Below are 15,232 nucleotides of genomic sequence, written 5' to 3'. Positions count from 1 at the left end.
TCCAGCTTTGCTTTACACGCCTCCTTTAAAAATTCGTTTAAACCCATTCAAAAGAAAAAAGCAAGTAAGAAATAATGAAAAAAATTAAACAGGTTTGGTTTTTTATTTTTTGTATATTAAATAAATTAATGTAGGTTTTTTCTAAGTAGAAAAGCGGGGAAGATTAAGCAGAGACACTGCCACCGGCAGAATAAACAAAGAACAAGACCCAAGCAACGATACAAGCAACAACAAATGCAGTCAAACAAATCCAATTGACAAATTTGATGCTGGTATTTTCATAAGCGTCCAAGCCCTGCTTCTTGAGGTCAATTTCTTGCTGATTACGTTCTTGCATTAATGCCATTCGTCTCTTGCGGCTTGTTTCTAACAAGTTGTCGAGTGCAAAGTATTGGGTGGCCCAGAGACCGCAGATGAGGACGAAACCGATACAGGCAAGGACCAAGAACAAGACCATGACGCCCGTGTAGGCTTGATTTTTAGTGTGATCTTGGACGACACCGACAACAATATCCAAAATGGTCGTACCGATGTTGTTCGAACTCTTGTACATACCCAAGCCGGTACCAATGTAATCTGAGGGTAAGACCATACCGATCGAAGTGATCATACTGATAGGGCCAAAGGCAAGTGAGATACTGTAAAACACCATACCAACCACAGCATTGACGTAGGTCCAGCCGAGCAAGACGGTACTGAGGATCAAGAAGATGGAGGAGACAAGCAGGACATCAATACGACAACCATACATATCCATCAAGATACCAAGCAAAGGCGTAGCCACAATGGGCACTGTTTGCGAGGCACTCGATTTATAGCCGGCCAAGACAGCGCTTGAACCAAAGTGAAGTTGAACGAATTCAGTACTGATGGTCTGGAAAGAGGACCAAACGGCGGCATAAAGAAATTCGATCAGCAAGATTTGCCAAAAGATCAAGGGAAAGTGAAGCACACCACGCCAGTTGAAGCGTTTACGCGTCTTGAGCTTTTGAATATCTTGACTGGTCAAAACACCGCCGTGACGATCGCCTGAACGTGTTCTCAAGTGACGCACGACGAGGGCATAGATGATGTTCATGATGATCGAAAAGCAGCAGATGATCAGCGAGAGCCAAAAGGACCAGACCCAATCGCCCGTTCGCGTCGCGATGGGGTTAGCGACCAGGGTACCCAAGAAGGTAGCCAGACGACTGATGGAGAGCTGCAGACCGATGGCGATGGCCAGGTTTTGTGTACGGAACCATTTGGATAAGATGGACTCTTGCATGGTCACAATCAGACCAGAACCAATACCGAAAATGACTCGACCAGCGACCATCAAACCAAAAGAATCGTATTTGGCAGCAATGCCTGTCAACAAGCTGCCGACAATGACAATCAAGTTGACAGCAAGTGTACCCCAAACGGAACCAAAGATATCGATAAAGATGCCACCAAAAATGGGGAAAATGGTATTAATAATAGAAACAGAAGAGGAAATAACACCATATCGAGTGTTGTCAATATGAAGGTTCTATTTAGAATAGAAAAAAAAATGAGTCGATTTAATTAGAAATATGTATATTTTTGAGCTTACAGATTTAATTTGCGATTTCATTGCACTCAATGCACTAGCTGAAAAGTGAGAACCGACTGTTGTTGAATGTTAGTAAAATTGCTAAAATGATTTCAATTTCTTTTCTTTTTTTTACTTGGGAAGCAAAGGGCTGTAACAAGAGCAATCAATTTGTATTGCCAGGGAGCGTTTGCTAATGCGGTATCTCCTGCTTGATTTTCATCCATGGTTTCTGTTTCACTGTGTGGTGTTGAAACATCTGGTGCCAACTGTTTTTCATCAGTGGTATATACATTTGCTGTGTCTGGTTTTTCTGCAGACATCTTTTTTTTTAAATGTGTTTAAAATAAATGAAACAAAAGTGAAAAGAAAAAAAAAAAAAAAAAAAAGGGAAAAAGATTAGGTTCTAAATATATATACAAACATTGATTATATGTATTTTTTTTTTTTTTTTTTTTACAAAAGGTTAGTAGCACAAGTTAGTACTGATTTTGTTATCTGATCTTCAAAATATAAACCAATAGATCTTGTATAACGCTCACTTATTTTATCAGATGTAAAAGCAACTTGTTTAAATGAAATCAAAACCAATAGGAAAAGCAGCGCAATGACCATAAAATGTAGCATCAGATAAGATTGAATAAACTCTTTATCAGCACTTTTGATGTGAAAAATCTAAAGCATGATAAAATCTCAGATCAACGTCAGTTTTTTTGTGTACAGTTTGAAAAACGTGAAAGGTATGCAAAAATAAGCAGTTTGTTTTTGTCGTTTTTGTTGTGGAAAAGCAACCCGTTGTTTTCACTGCAGAAAAAGGATCTTGTACGAGGATCTGTTTGCAAAAAAAAAAAAAAAAAAAAAAAAAAAGGGTAAAATTTATCTGATTTTTATTCTTCATTAAATAAAGTTATCAAAGTGCAATTTAACTGCAATTTATTCTTGCGTTGACTTTAGATATGATTCTTCTTTCTGCTCAAATGAACAATGGGCAGTAAAACCTATTTATGTGTATGGGCAGAACGGAAAAAAAAAGTAATAAAGAATGTTTTTTTTGTGTAGCCCTCTTCAGGGTTCTTTTTTAGTCATACACCTACCAAATCTTGTGGCTTTTTTACTATAAAAGGTGATAATGGTAATGAAACTGAGAATTAAATATGAGTTTGTGCAATTTCAAAAGTTCAATTTCTCCTCTTTTGTATCATAATTGCATTGTACCGAACTTTTCCTCAGATTCTGTTAAAATATCATTCTGCAATACCATCTCGACCTTCACATGCTCTTATTATATCTTTCTGCGTATATACCTGTCTATAATGATACGATTATTTACTATATTCAAAGTTATTCTTATTAAGTGTAATACAATGATTAGATCTCGACTGTTTTTCGTGGTTGATCTTTTTGAATATTGCTTTTTATGAACCAGAGTGTTCCTAATGTTGCTATTGAGGGGCATTCTTGACATGAACAGGGTTCAATTACTTGGCTGTTCCATATTTGGCTAAGGCTCTGTGTACAGACCAGCTCAGTCAGCAGATTTTTAATACAAAAAAGTATTACCTTTCGATACATTTTTTCAGACTCGTGTAAAAGTTTTTTCTTCTCCTCACTTTAGTTCTTTGTCTGTGCTGCAATATGTCACAAGCAAAATCATTCGTTCACTTGAACAAAAGGAACAATGTCTATTTGAATTATACAAAGCTACTATATTTTATCTCCTGAACCATTTGCCGCATTTTTAAATGAGCGTAAATACAGGTCCTCTTTTTTTTTTTTTTAAAAAAAAAAATAAACTGAAAACGATGAAAGCTAACAAGTAATTGCTCGTCCTTAATCCTGCTGATTTTAATCACACTAATTTTAATGATCTTTATGTGAGTCATTTTTTCATTTGGTGAAACTTTCAAGTCGAGTTAGTTTTGTCTTGGCTTTTGTTTTAGGTAAGCGACAAATAAAGAGAGAGTAACCAAGAGCTTGTCTATTGGCGTAAATTGATACTTTTTTGATCCGCTTTTTTTTTTGTTTTGTGTTATTTCCGAATCGTTGGGTTTGCAGAATGCAATGCTTTGATTGTACCCTTCTTGGCTTCACACATCAATTTGTAATACTAGAATGAATTTCCTGATCAAATACACATAAAAAGACACAAACCTACACAGCTGATTTCAAGCTCCAAATTCACATAAAAAGCGAGTTTTTTTATGCATTAATAGTGCCATTCGATTCCATTTACTTATAACCGTGTGGTGCTAATTTGCGTTTGAAATAGATTCTTTGTTAGGTTGTTTTTATTAAAAAAAAAATAGGATGAAAATAACCTATAACATTAATTTTAGATATAAAACGGTTATCTCGATTCTTTATTCAAGATTGACTGCTAGATATATCAGTGGTCATTACCCTAACACTACCTAATTCAATCACAGATGGTTACATTGTGAGATGTAGGTTCTGGGTTTGACAAACAACAGCGGACAATACCGGAGGTTGCCCTCAAGAACATGAAACAAAGTTAATCGTGTAACATGGGCCATTTTTTGCTTCCCAATTATGTGCCACATTGCTGGAATTTAATATACATTGATTGAACTTTCTTCGAAGTAAACTAGGAAAAAAAGGGGCAAGATTAAGCAGCTTCAATTAGGAAAAGGGTATGTTCCTTGTTATTTAAAAGAAAAGAACTTCATTTTATTAAGCAGCATATCGAAATTTAGACTATTTTTTGTAACACGAAGGATTACTAAAATTACCCTCTTTCTATAAAATCACCTTGTTATAAGTCAAAAGAGAAGAAGAATAATAATAAAAAGCTTATGAAACTCACTGCTTGTGAATCTTATCATAAAATAGAAAAATACTTTACGGCTCAAGTCACAGGAGTAATTTGACCACTGTATCTTTATGCATATACACCTTATTTTAAAACAATGCTTTCATCTGGTTATTCAGCAACAGTAAAGGAATATTAGGAGAATTTAGAGCAGTCAAACCAGTCTTATTGAAATACATGGAATGATACAAAATGTTGTATGACATCACGAGCATAAATAGCAATTACACTTTATTCAGCATCAAAGTTGGTTCAAAACTTTATATAACCATTTTGTTATTTTTTATTTTATTTAAAATGTTGTATAATCAAATGAACGAATAAGATAAAGTGCACAAGCATGTCAAATACGTATCACCTTGCAACTATGTTGAGCCTTCAATATTCATGAAACTTTTTTTTTTTTTTTTTTTTTTTTTTTTTTTTTTTTTGGAAAAAGCAATCAGCATATACTTACTAATGTTGTGCTTTATGGGCAAATCTTAAATAACGGGAAGATCATTGCTTGGACTCAGAATCGACATAGAGAGCAAAAGCAAAGCTTTTTTATGTAGAATATTACATAAGGCGTGATACGGTATTCATTTGAGAGAATAAATAAACAAAAGTGAACCTGTCTTTTTGTGAAAACATTCGAGGAAGCAGCAAAGTCACAAAGCAAAAAAAAAAGGCCACTTTTATTGAAAATGTTCAATCTCAAATTTTGGAAAAAATGATACATTAATACTGGTAATAGTGTTCTATAAAATAAAATACACTAGGATGAGTTAAACTTATTTCTTATGTCACTAAGCAATTCAAAAATAAAACAGATTATATAATACATATCGGCAGTCCTCCAAAGTTACTCCTGAAAGGATTAAGGGGTCAATATTGACATATTTGTTTATTTTTTTAAAATTTAAAGAAAATGCCTGATCATGCTGTTAAATCGACAGAATGACTTTTGATTGTATACTATCTAACCAAAATTATTCTAAATTTTTTTCAATTATAGACAAGGACTTGGACACCTTCTCTCTAACTCTGAATTGGAAACTCGAAAGTAAACTTTTACTTAACGACCAAAGCATCATAAATCTTATTGTATTTTTTTTTTCCTAATCTGTAAGTAAACTGTTTTTACCTAAAATGTATATTTTTTGATGAACAAACAAATATCTGATAATATTTACTATTCAGTACCGATAGAATGGTCTGATGGTATATGTAATAAAAAAAAACCTCTTGCCAGCTAAACATTCTGTCCGTGCTGAATAGTAAAAATTATCAGGAAATTGTTTGTCTATCAAAAATTACACTTGTTAAAAACCCAATAGCACCTGAACCCCTTAATATCTATGGAAAGCCCATGTTTATCTAATCCACAAAGCCAATCCTAAATTTGAGAAATCTGCTAATGTTCACTAATAGATAAGTTCAAAACTATATAGTTCTTCTCATCATATTTAAGTTTTATATATAAATAGAATTGTCAATAAGACTACAAGGAAATCAACACAATTTATTACGATATATTAGCTTTGGTAACAGCTGTAACATCAAACTCTACACTTTCTCTATAAAGTTAGCCTCTACTCAAATTTTTATCCCAATTAGTATTCAAGTCTATTTACAATGCTTCCAAAAATGAATGTCGCATCCCAAATGTCGTTTTCTGTATAATTTGTATTATAAAAGCTTTTATAACGCGACATTACTTTCTTAAAATGCTGTACAGCTATAATTGTTGAATTTGACAACTCTTCTCTATAAAAAACATAAATGGACACAATGTATCGATACCTTAACATTGTATTCTTCTTTTTGCTGCTAAAACAAAGACAATAGGTTTCCATACTCAGGTTCAATAGCCAAGATTGTTTTGGGAGGGAAGAGCTGAGCCAATTTCAATTTCCGAATGCTTAATTCTTTCTTTTTTTTCGATCATTGTTTTAAGCTATTTCATTTTTTCTTTTGTACTGTAATTAATGACACCTCAAGTTCCTGACTTACCGCCACGCCAATTGTCAGAGGAAACAACAATAAAGAAAGAATCCAGTTCTTTTTTCTCGCCTTTAGCTTTACTCAATCACCTTGAAACAAATCGAAGCGACCATAAACATATTTTCAAATCCATTTCACCTGAAGATAGGAGATTTGCATGTTCGCTTTGTCACGTCTGGCTGCAGGTCACTCCTTCAACTGAAAGCTATGATTGTTCACAATATCCTTGCCACCATTATCATGCGACCAAGGCAGCCTATGAATGCTGCGGTTGTCAATACCAACTACGTGTAGAATACCAGGCGCCTCTCATACCATTCCAACTCATTAAACAACTCGAAACTACGCGACCTAAAGGAAGATCCTTTGCTCAAAGTACACAGCAAAAGGAATCCAGTCCAACAATGGCAAGCACGTTGTCGACCATCTTGATTTATGTACAGGATTTATTATCTGGAACTAGAAGAAATATCAATACAAACAACCCCAATTTCTTGGCAAAAATTGGCAATACAAAGGAAAGGTAATTGGAGTGACATGATAAAAAGAGAGAGAGAGAGCTAATTTTCTTTTCTATGTGTAGTTTGGACCTATTGCAAGTAGTTGGTTTCAAGTTGGAAAATGAATATTTAATACCAGACATGGTTTCAGAGGCACGATTAAATCATATCAAGGAAGAGTTGATCTTGATGCTAGATGGCCTTCGTTCTGAAGTTGGGATAGCAGCTGTACCCATATCTACTATGGAAAAAGAGATCAAAGTCGCTTTGGCCAGTGTAAGCCCTGTGTTTGGTATCGTGTCCAGTTTGGAAAACTCAGTCTCGGTCACAAATGAATACCTCGCTCAAGCCTACCGTTATTTTGGACTTTGCTACGGTGCAAGTGATCAACTGGTCTCCTGGACATACTCAACACTAACCGACAAAGAAAATTTGCTGGATATACGTGAAGCTGTGGATCATTTAACAAGAATTGCCAACATTACACAATCAGAAGTACTTCAGACATTAGTTGTATGTGAAAAAAGCATGGGTAAATTAGGATATAACGATATTGGGGATGCCTATGCGTATTTCAATATATCACAAGAGGATAATATAGACGATAGATTGTTGATTGGATTGTATCAGGTCAAGATGTCAGACGAGCCAGCAGAAAAGAATATGCACCAAGATAAATTGAAGGCGATCGCCATTGCAAGAAACAGTATGGAGTTGATTGAGTTTTTGAAAGCTGAGAAAGGAATTACATCCTTGACTAGCTTGGAAACAATTCAACAAATCATGGGAGGTAAAAAAAAAAGGCGTATATAATAATATATTATGTTTTCTCATGTCTTTCAAGTGCCCCCACATATGCTTACATCTCCTGCCTTATCAGGGTGAGTATACAACAAAAAAGGGGTAGAGAAATGAATACTGATGTCATTAATATAAATAGACCTGTCGGTTTGAACAACATAGGAAACACATGTTACTTTAATAGCTTATTGCAAGTAAGAGGAGTCAAAATGTATTGATGTGTGTGATTGACTTAAGCTTATACTAGTATTACTTTACACTATTACCCTTCCGACATACAATGATATATAACGAAATTTATGTTGAAGATGAACAGAGCGAGTTAAAAAAGATTGGTGGCATCAAAGTAGATCAATCAGAGATAAAGCGCGCCAAAAAATGTAAAGCTTTATGAACGCAAAAAGATCCCATTTTACTTATTTTGACTTTGGTAGTCGTTGAATTATTAAAAACACTATTTGTCAGTCTTCAATATACAACAGAGAAGGCTATTTCTCCAGAATACGATTTGGCTTACATGGCGTTATTAAATGAAAAGGATCAGCAACAGCAAGAAGAAGATACAACGACATTAAGGGATCCAGAGGAGATGGAGTATGAAGTGGGCGATAATTCATCCATTTCATCTAATACGCCAGCCGATGCACCACCTGCGTATGAAGAAGTGATGAAAAAAGAACAAGAGCAAATAGAGGAAGTAGAAAAGTTGCCAAATAAACCAAAAGAAAGACCTAGTGTGGATGCCATGATGTTTGGTAAACAACAAGATGTGACAGGTGAAAACTGGAAATGTGTGTAAAAAATTTATATTAAAACGATGCATATAGAATGTATGGGCAACGTTATGTACCTTGTAGAAGCAGCGCTTAAACCAATATCGAAAACAGAAGATGGTGAACAGATTGATGATATGGTTCGTCAATTATTTTACGGAAAGGCAAGACAAATCATATCATACTGTGATAATGCAACATTGAAGACGGTTAAAAAAGAGATGGAAGAAGATTTTTCACATGTCATTGTGGACGCCTCAGAAGGCAAAGATCTTTACGATGGCTTGGATGAATATTTCTTTGAAAACCAATTGGAAAATTTCCAAGGAGGACATGAGGCAATCAGAGAGGTTTCGGTGAAATCATTTCCTCCAGTGCTTCAAATTTTGGTTCAGGTATAAATAGTAACATACATGTCTTTGGTCGATCATACTGACGCCAAACGTTTTTATATAGCGTGTACAGTTTGATCGTGCGACAGTGAATGTATATAAATCAAATGCTTATATTCAATTTGACAAGATAATTTATCTTGATCGTTACGTGGATGAGAACTTTGAAAAATTAAAAGAAAAAAGACTTGAAGTGAAAGAATGGAAAAAAGAATATGAAGAGCTTAAACAACAAGTGGATAAATATAAAAAGTCAAAGGTAAGCCAAGAATAAATACTTTGTTATTCACCTATTTAACTCTGTGGTAGACTTGTAAGCTTCCCATTCCTGATTTATTAGAAGCTACCTACAAGGTACTTGAAGAGTTTAGAGTAGAATGTACTGAAGAAGATCAAGACAAGTTTGACACAGCCTTAAGATTGGTGGAGAAGGAGGCACAAGAAACAAAACATAAAATTGAAACAGGAACGGAAAAGATGAAGGAAATCAAGAGTAGGATTCGTCAACAATATGATGATCATCAACAGTTGGCTTATAAGCTTCATGCTGTATTCATACATCAAGGACAAGCGAATTATGGTCATTATTGGATTTATATACTGGATCATAAAGAAAACCAATGGTGGAAATACAATGATTCACATGTTACAAAGGTAAAATATAAATGTTTTTTTTTGTGTGTTTAAACTCACGCTTCAAAAGGTGAAAGAAGCTGAAATATTGCATGATACAACTGGATCCACAGCGAACCCTTATTTCTTGGTGTATGTGGATGCAAATAAGGTGGATGACTTGGTAGAAACTATTGTGAAAAGAAACTAAAAAATTAAAAATAAAAATCGTTTTGCATGTACATATTATCGAGTAAATGAGGGATATTGGCATAATTTGCGCCTTTTTGATTTTCAAGCATATGTATGTATAACTAGAGTATTTTATCAATTTTATGGTTTGAACATGAAATTAATACTAATTTCGTAAGGTAAAAAGAAATACACTAATACTTATACAGAACATCAATATAGTATCTGCTTTACATTGGATAGTGTGCTGTGGATCATGAGTAGTAAGTAAAAACATTATTCGGAGATTACAAATCGAATGACGAAAACGCGGAGACCCAAAGGGAAAAAAATTTGTGACTTTTGATTTTGAAAAAAAAATCTTTACCCTTGCCTCGTACTTGTCAATCCTTCAAACCCCTTTTTTCATATACAACAGTAGCCTTCAGCATGGTAAACAGCAAAACCTTCAACTTTTTTTATACATGTCTATTCACCTTACATACACAATAGCTCCGTTATACTTCCAAGTTAGTCAACGTTACTGCCACCAGACAAACTGTTCGGTATGATACTATGTGAATTATAAAAACAATGGGTTGACAATTCATTTTAGCATGTCAAGCGCAGTTCCCATGTGTGCTAGACGTTGGTACAGCACCGAACAACCTCTTCCTACTCCTGGCGCTAATGCCACTGTCGATCCCAAAATTTCTGCCATTGTTGATCAAATTGAAGGTTTAACATTATTGCAAACTTCTGAACTCGTTTCACAATTGAAGGTACTTAAAAAAAAAGGCTACCTTTTGAAATTGGGTATTGATTGGAATTGATATAGACTCGTTTGAACATTCAAGATATCGCTATGCCTGTTGCTATGCCTGCTTCTAATGGTGCCGCTGCCGCTGCACCTGCTGAAGAAGAAAAGCCTGCTGAAAAGACTGAATTCAACATCAAGATTGATAAAGTAGACGCTGCCTCAAAGGCTAAAGTGATTCGTGAAGTAAAGAACTTGGCAGGTTTGAACTTGGTCGAAGCCAAGAAGTTTGTTGAAAGTGTTCCCAAGGTACTCAAGGAGAGTGTACCCAAAGAAGAAGCTGAGAAATTGAAAAAGGCACTTGAAGCTGTTGGTGCCACTGTTAACTTGGAATAGAAAGTGTATAAAGAAAAAAAAAATTGTATGATTTTAATAAAACCAAAAAAAAAAGATCCTTCTTTGTATAGAAAAAAAAAATGCTGTAATACACATTAGGTTTGTTGTCTCTCTTTATATGTAAAGTGTGACAGTTTCAAATGTTAGATCGATCACAATAACAGTGAAGGGAAAGAATGCACTAATCCTAAAAATGAAACGAGTATTGCAGTATTGTTTACTTTTTTAATAAAGTAACATATTCAAAGCATGCCAACATCGCACTTGGCTGTAATATTCAAGTTATCCTTGACTTGGATGATCAAATAGTTTTTTTTGTACAAGAGAAAAAAGAAGAAGCATGTATAAAGTAAACAAGAACACAGACAATGCTGTTATGTTGTATCATAATTCTATTTTGAAAGAATCCAGGTCAAATTGAAGGAAAAGAATCTCTGTAGAAATATGGCACTTTTATATTACTTCAAGTAGAATGATATCATGTCAGTATTTCATTTTAATAATAAAAAGCTTTATTTTTTTCTAAGGTACAGTCTTTACACACACTAAAATTTTAATTTGGAAAATCCCTATTTTTTCACTTCTTTTTTTCTTGTTCTTTTCTTTCTTTTTATTATCATTTCCGCAATTAGAATTACACTTGTATACACACACAATATATAATATAATAATAATGCTTGCTGATGCTTATGGTAAATTGGGAGCATAGTAGACAAATTTTATAACACATTCAAAACTAGATTTCCTGCTGAAGTTACTTTTAGTCGGTGATTCAGGTACTGGAAAGTGAGTTCAAAAAAGTTTATTGTTGTGCCTTTCCTTGTTCTCGTTTTTAACGTGCGAATTAGGTCATGTTTATTATACCATTTTTTAGAAAATCAATGTAAGCATATAAAATTGTTTTCGTTTGCTGTATAATAAATGTACAATGCAGTCAAAAAAGATTCTGTAAATACAATTGGAATGGAATTCGGTACTCGTATTATACACATTGCAGATAAATCCATAAAGCTACAAATATGGGATACAGCAGGACAAGTAAGGCACATGTTGTATAGATTATGTTTTGTTATATATTCAACTTGCCGTTATCTAGGAACGATTTCGATCACTAACAAAAAGCTACTTTCGAGGTGCTGCAGGAGCATTGGTTGTTTATGACGTTTGCAAGTAAAAAAATAAAATAAAAAAAAAAGTGTATATGGAAGAGAGAGAGAGAGAGAGAGTGAGAAAGAGAGGCGGGGGAGAAGTAGAAAAAGATATTGATGCTTCTTTAAAGTCGAGATACATTTTTAGGTGTAAGGTCATGGTTAAAAGATGTAAGAACTTTAGCAAATCCTGAACTGGTTATTATCCTGGTTGGGAATAAGAATGATAAAACAGATGAACGTGAAGTATCCTATTTGGAAGCAAGTCGATTTGCTCAAGAGCATGGTAAGGTCATTAGTTGGAGGAAGAAGGGAGGAACAGGTAATAACTGTTGAAATAGAAATGATGTTTTTGGAAGCTAGTGCTCTTACTGGAGATGGAGTGGAGGATATGTTTTTTAAATGTGCAAGATCTATTTTAAGTAAAATAGAAACTGGACAAATTGATCCAGAAAGAAGCGGGAGTGGAGTACAGTTTGGTGATTCTAGTTTACGGCGAATGGCACAAAGAACGAGAATAAGAAAGAAGGAAAGGTCTTGTTGTTCTTTCTAATAAATGTATTATAATATCATTCTATGCTTTATTGGATTATTTATGATCTGCTTCTCATTCTTTTAACAACATATCCTCATTCAAAACAATAATTACATCGATCATTCCAAAGTAATCACAGCTTGAAGAGTTCCTTTCGTCACTAAAAGAGGAGACAGTAATCTCAATAAATAATTGTGACACAAATTGGACATTTTAAAGAACGTGTCGGGAAATAAAATAAGAAATAGTCTATGAACATTATATACAGCATTTCAATAGGTCTAGTATACTTTTTTTTATGGATTAACAGCGTAAAAATGAAGAACGTGTTCAATATATATCGGCATGCATAGAAAATGACCATGGTCATTCAGTCACTGGTGGATTTATTTACGGCGTTTATAATTTACACCTTGTAACCAATTAAAATCAAGTGGCTGCATTGATCGCATAAACAGATATAAATAGGAAGATACTTTTGCTTTCATTAGCAACACACTAGTAAAATTTGGTAGTTTCCATTTTTTAATCAAAAATACCATTTAGAAGGCCATTTATTTACAACTCATGACTTGAAAACCTTAGAAACTGTCGAATTCAATTTTTACAATGTCGTAGAATAGCTTTAGAGCGCGATTCTAAATTTCAAGCGTAAGGGCGTCTCTTGTCTCCAAAGACGATCTTTTACGCCAAATTTAACATTTTAGTAAAATTCAAAGGGACAAACAAGTTCAAAATCATTTTGAGTCATTTCCTTTTTAGGTTTTAGCTAATTTGTGAATGGGATCGTTATCCATAATCATGTAAAATTCTTTGAGGATCATTTATTTCCAAAATATCCATCCCGTTTTGTAGACAACTCAAATCACACTCAGTTACCGTGCCTATTCTTGCTATCGTTTGAACCGGTTTACCATCAGCTCTTGTTTTATCAACACAACATAAAATCCTTTTTAATGAGTCTGTATAAATGAACTCACGCATACCCAACGACGGATTGGTTTTGTTTTTCTTCAACAAAAGGAATTGTTGTGTCCATAAATATGTGTACTCTGCCAACATCAATTGTATACAACCCATTTTTTTTTATTTATGAGTCTTCTAAATAACGATATTCAAATCTGAAATCGGTTTTTTTACGCTGACACCAAGCATTTTCATAGTCAAAATAAATATAAATACCCTGTTCATAATCCTCTGTAATTGCCTTGGGTTCTTCATGACGTTGAAACCAAGTTGAATATTTCTTGTGAAATCGCCATGATTGTTTTCTCAACTCCCGTGCTGCTAAATACCTAAGACGAATTTAGCATCATCAACAAGTACAAAGGGACAAGCTTACTGTTGATATGTGCCAGGTTGATAATAAAAAATGTAAAATAACGTGTCGGTATCGAATTTTTCATACAGTACAGGATTATCAAAGATGGCTAACGGTTGCTGTGGATAATAAGCAGGTGTGTTGAATGGGTTCTTTGGTTGATATATTTTAGGCATTTCGGAATCAATCAAGTCCGGTACGTGTTGTAAACTAGCATCCAACATTTGATGGGTGTATTGAACATTGTGATGCTTACTTTTAGCAGATTCAAATGAGAGGCCTAAATCTGCCAGAGCAGCGGGTAACTTGGCAAGTTCTTTTGATTTGGATTTTTTGCTGCTATTCACAATTTTTGGTGGTTCAACCCAAGCAGAAATAACTAACATAAAGTTTTGAAGAGATGAATGCTTTTCTTTTTGTAATATTTACCTTCAGGTTTTGAGGCTAGTTTAGACTGTGAAGACGAAGATGAAGCTGATGCGTCCATATTGATGGATGAAACAGGAGCTACTGGTTGTTGTGGTGATGCTGCTGCTGCTGCGACCAATTGCACATGTGTTGAAGTAGGTGTATTTTCTGCTTTGGGTTCCGTTTCAGTCTCTTCTTTCACAAAATATTAAAATTACAAAATAAAACTCTTCTGGACGCCTTTACCTGGTTTACTGGTCTCATTAGTAGTGGTAGTAGTAGTAGTAGTAGTAGTGGTAGTATTAGTACTAACAGTCGACATAGGCTGACTTTCTTCCTTTGTTGTCTCTTCTTCATTGCTATCTGAATCTGATTTATCTAAATAGGTTGATGTTAAAAATGCATCGAGTCTCCTATCATCATCTTACTGTGAAATTCATCTGTTGTTCTGATAGCATAAAGCTGTTCTTCTTCTTCCAAATTCAGATCATCATATAACCCCTCATCCTCTTCAAAATCCGGTTCTTGATTGCACTCGACATAATACTGTATCGCATCCTTCAAATCATTCACACTGTCTGCTTCCAACTGATCATTCTCCAACAAACGCAAAACGAGTTCCAAGCGATTGATATGAAACTTGCGTCTTTCATTCAACCGGTTCATCTCCTCCAATCGTTCCACACGCGCCTTCTTTTGGCCTCGTTTCGTACTCGCCCCCTCCAGCTGTTCAATTTCAAACTCGACCGTTTCGATCTGCCTCGAAAGTTCATCCACCGCGTTCGTCACAAACTCACAGGCTTCTGCCTTTTCTTTGTCCTTGGGATCCAAGCGTTCTTTTTGCATCAGTCCCTCTCTCGAATAAGCCTTGGTCTTCATTTCCTTTTCAATCTGCTTGAATCGTTCCATTTGGGATTCAATCAGCTTTCGATTCTCTAATAAAGCACGCTTGTCCTTGATGTCATTCGAGGCCAGCCAAGTCTTGATTTGGTCACGTAACCTTTGAAGTTTTTTAATTTCCTTTTTGAGGTCTTGTTCATATTTGTC

At 34.7% G+C, this 15,232-nt stretch overlaps 4 protein-coding genes across 4 annotated transcripts; 2 read left to right on the top strand and 2 right to left on the bottom strand.

Moving 5' to 3' along the window:
• Positions 1-163: 163 nt before the first annotated feature.
• On the bottom strand, positions 164-1,878 carry RO3G_13825 (uncharacterized protein; the record flags this gene model as incomplete). The annotated part of the gene is made up of 3 exons (XM_067668409.1): positions 164-1,513; positions 1,577-1,632; positions 1,692-1,878. The coding sequence occupies 3 exons, from the start codon at positions 1,876-1,878 to the stop codon at positions 164-166; spliced, it is 1,593 nt and encodes a 530-aa protein (XP_067524510.1).
• A 4,897-nt stretch (positions 1,879-6,775) lies between these two features.
• Positions 6,776-9,660, top strand: RO3G_13824 (uncharacterized protein; the record flags this gene model as incomplete). The annotated part of the gene is made up of 10 exons (XM_067668408.1): positions 6,776-6,894; positions 6,955-7,661; positions 7,716-7,752; positions 7,812-7,866; positions 7,920-8,052; positions 8,107-8,427; positions 8,500-8,840; positions 8,902-9,096; positions 9,147-9,491; positions 9,541-9,660. 10 exons carry the CDS (start codon positions 6,776-6,778, stop codon positions 9,658-9,660), a joined length of 2,373 nt encoding a protein of 790 aa, XP_067524509.1.
• A 410-nt stretch (positions 9,661-10,070) lies between these two features.
• Positions 10,071-10,773, top strand: RO3G_13823 (mitochondrial 54S ribosomal protein bL12m; the record flags this gene model as incomplete). The annotated part of the gene is made up of 4 exons (XM_067668407.1): positions 10,071-10,073; positions 10,134-10,186; positions 10,237-10,402; positions 10,459-10,773. The coding sequence occupies 4 exons, from the start codon at positions 10,071-10,073 to the stop codon at positions 10,771-10,773; spliced, it is 537 nt and encodes a 178-aa protein (XP_067524508.1).
• Positions 10,774-13,794: 3,021 nt separating this feature from the next.
• Positions 13,795-15,064, bottom strand: RO3G_13822 (uncharacterized protein; the record flags this gene model as incomplete). The annotated part of the gene is made up of 4 exons (XM_067668406.1): positions 13,795-14,156; positions 14,207-14,380; positions 14,432-14,563; positions 14,614-15,064. 4 exons carry the CDS (start codon positions 15,062-15,064, stop codon positions 13,795-13,797), a joined length of 1,119 nt encoding a protein of 372 aa, XP_067524507.1.
• Between the last annotated feature and the right edge of the window lie 168 nt (positions 15,065-15,232).

Source organism: Rhizopus delemar, genomic scaffold (genome assembly GCF_000149305.1).
Source record: "Rhizopus delemar RA 99-880 supercont3.12 genomic scaffold, whole genome shotgun sequence".
Lineage (NCBI taxonomy): Eukaryota > Fungi > Mucoromycota > Mucoromycetes > Mucorales > Rhizopodaceae > Rhizopus > Rhizopus delemar.
This window is presented reverse-complemented; position numbering and strand designations above follow the sequence as displayed.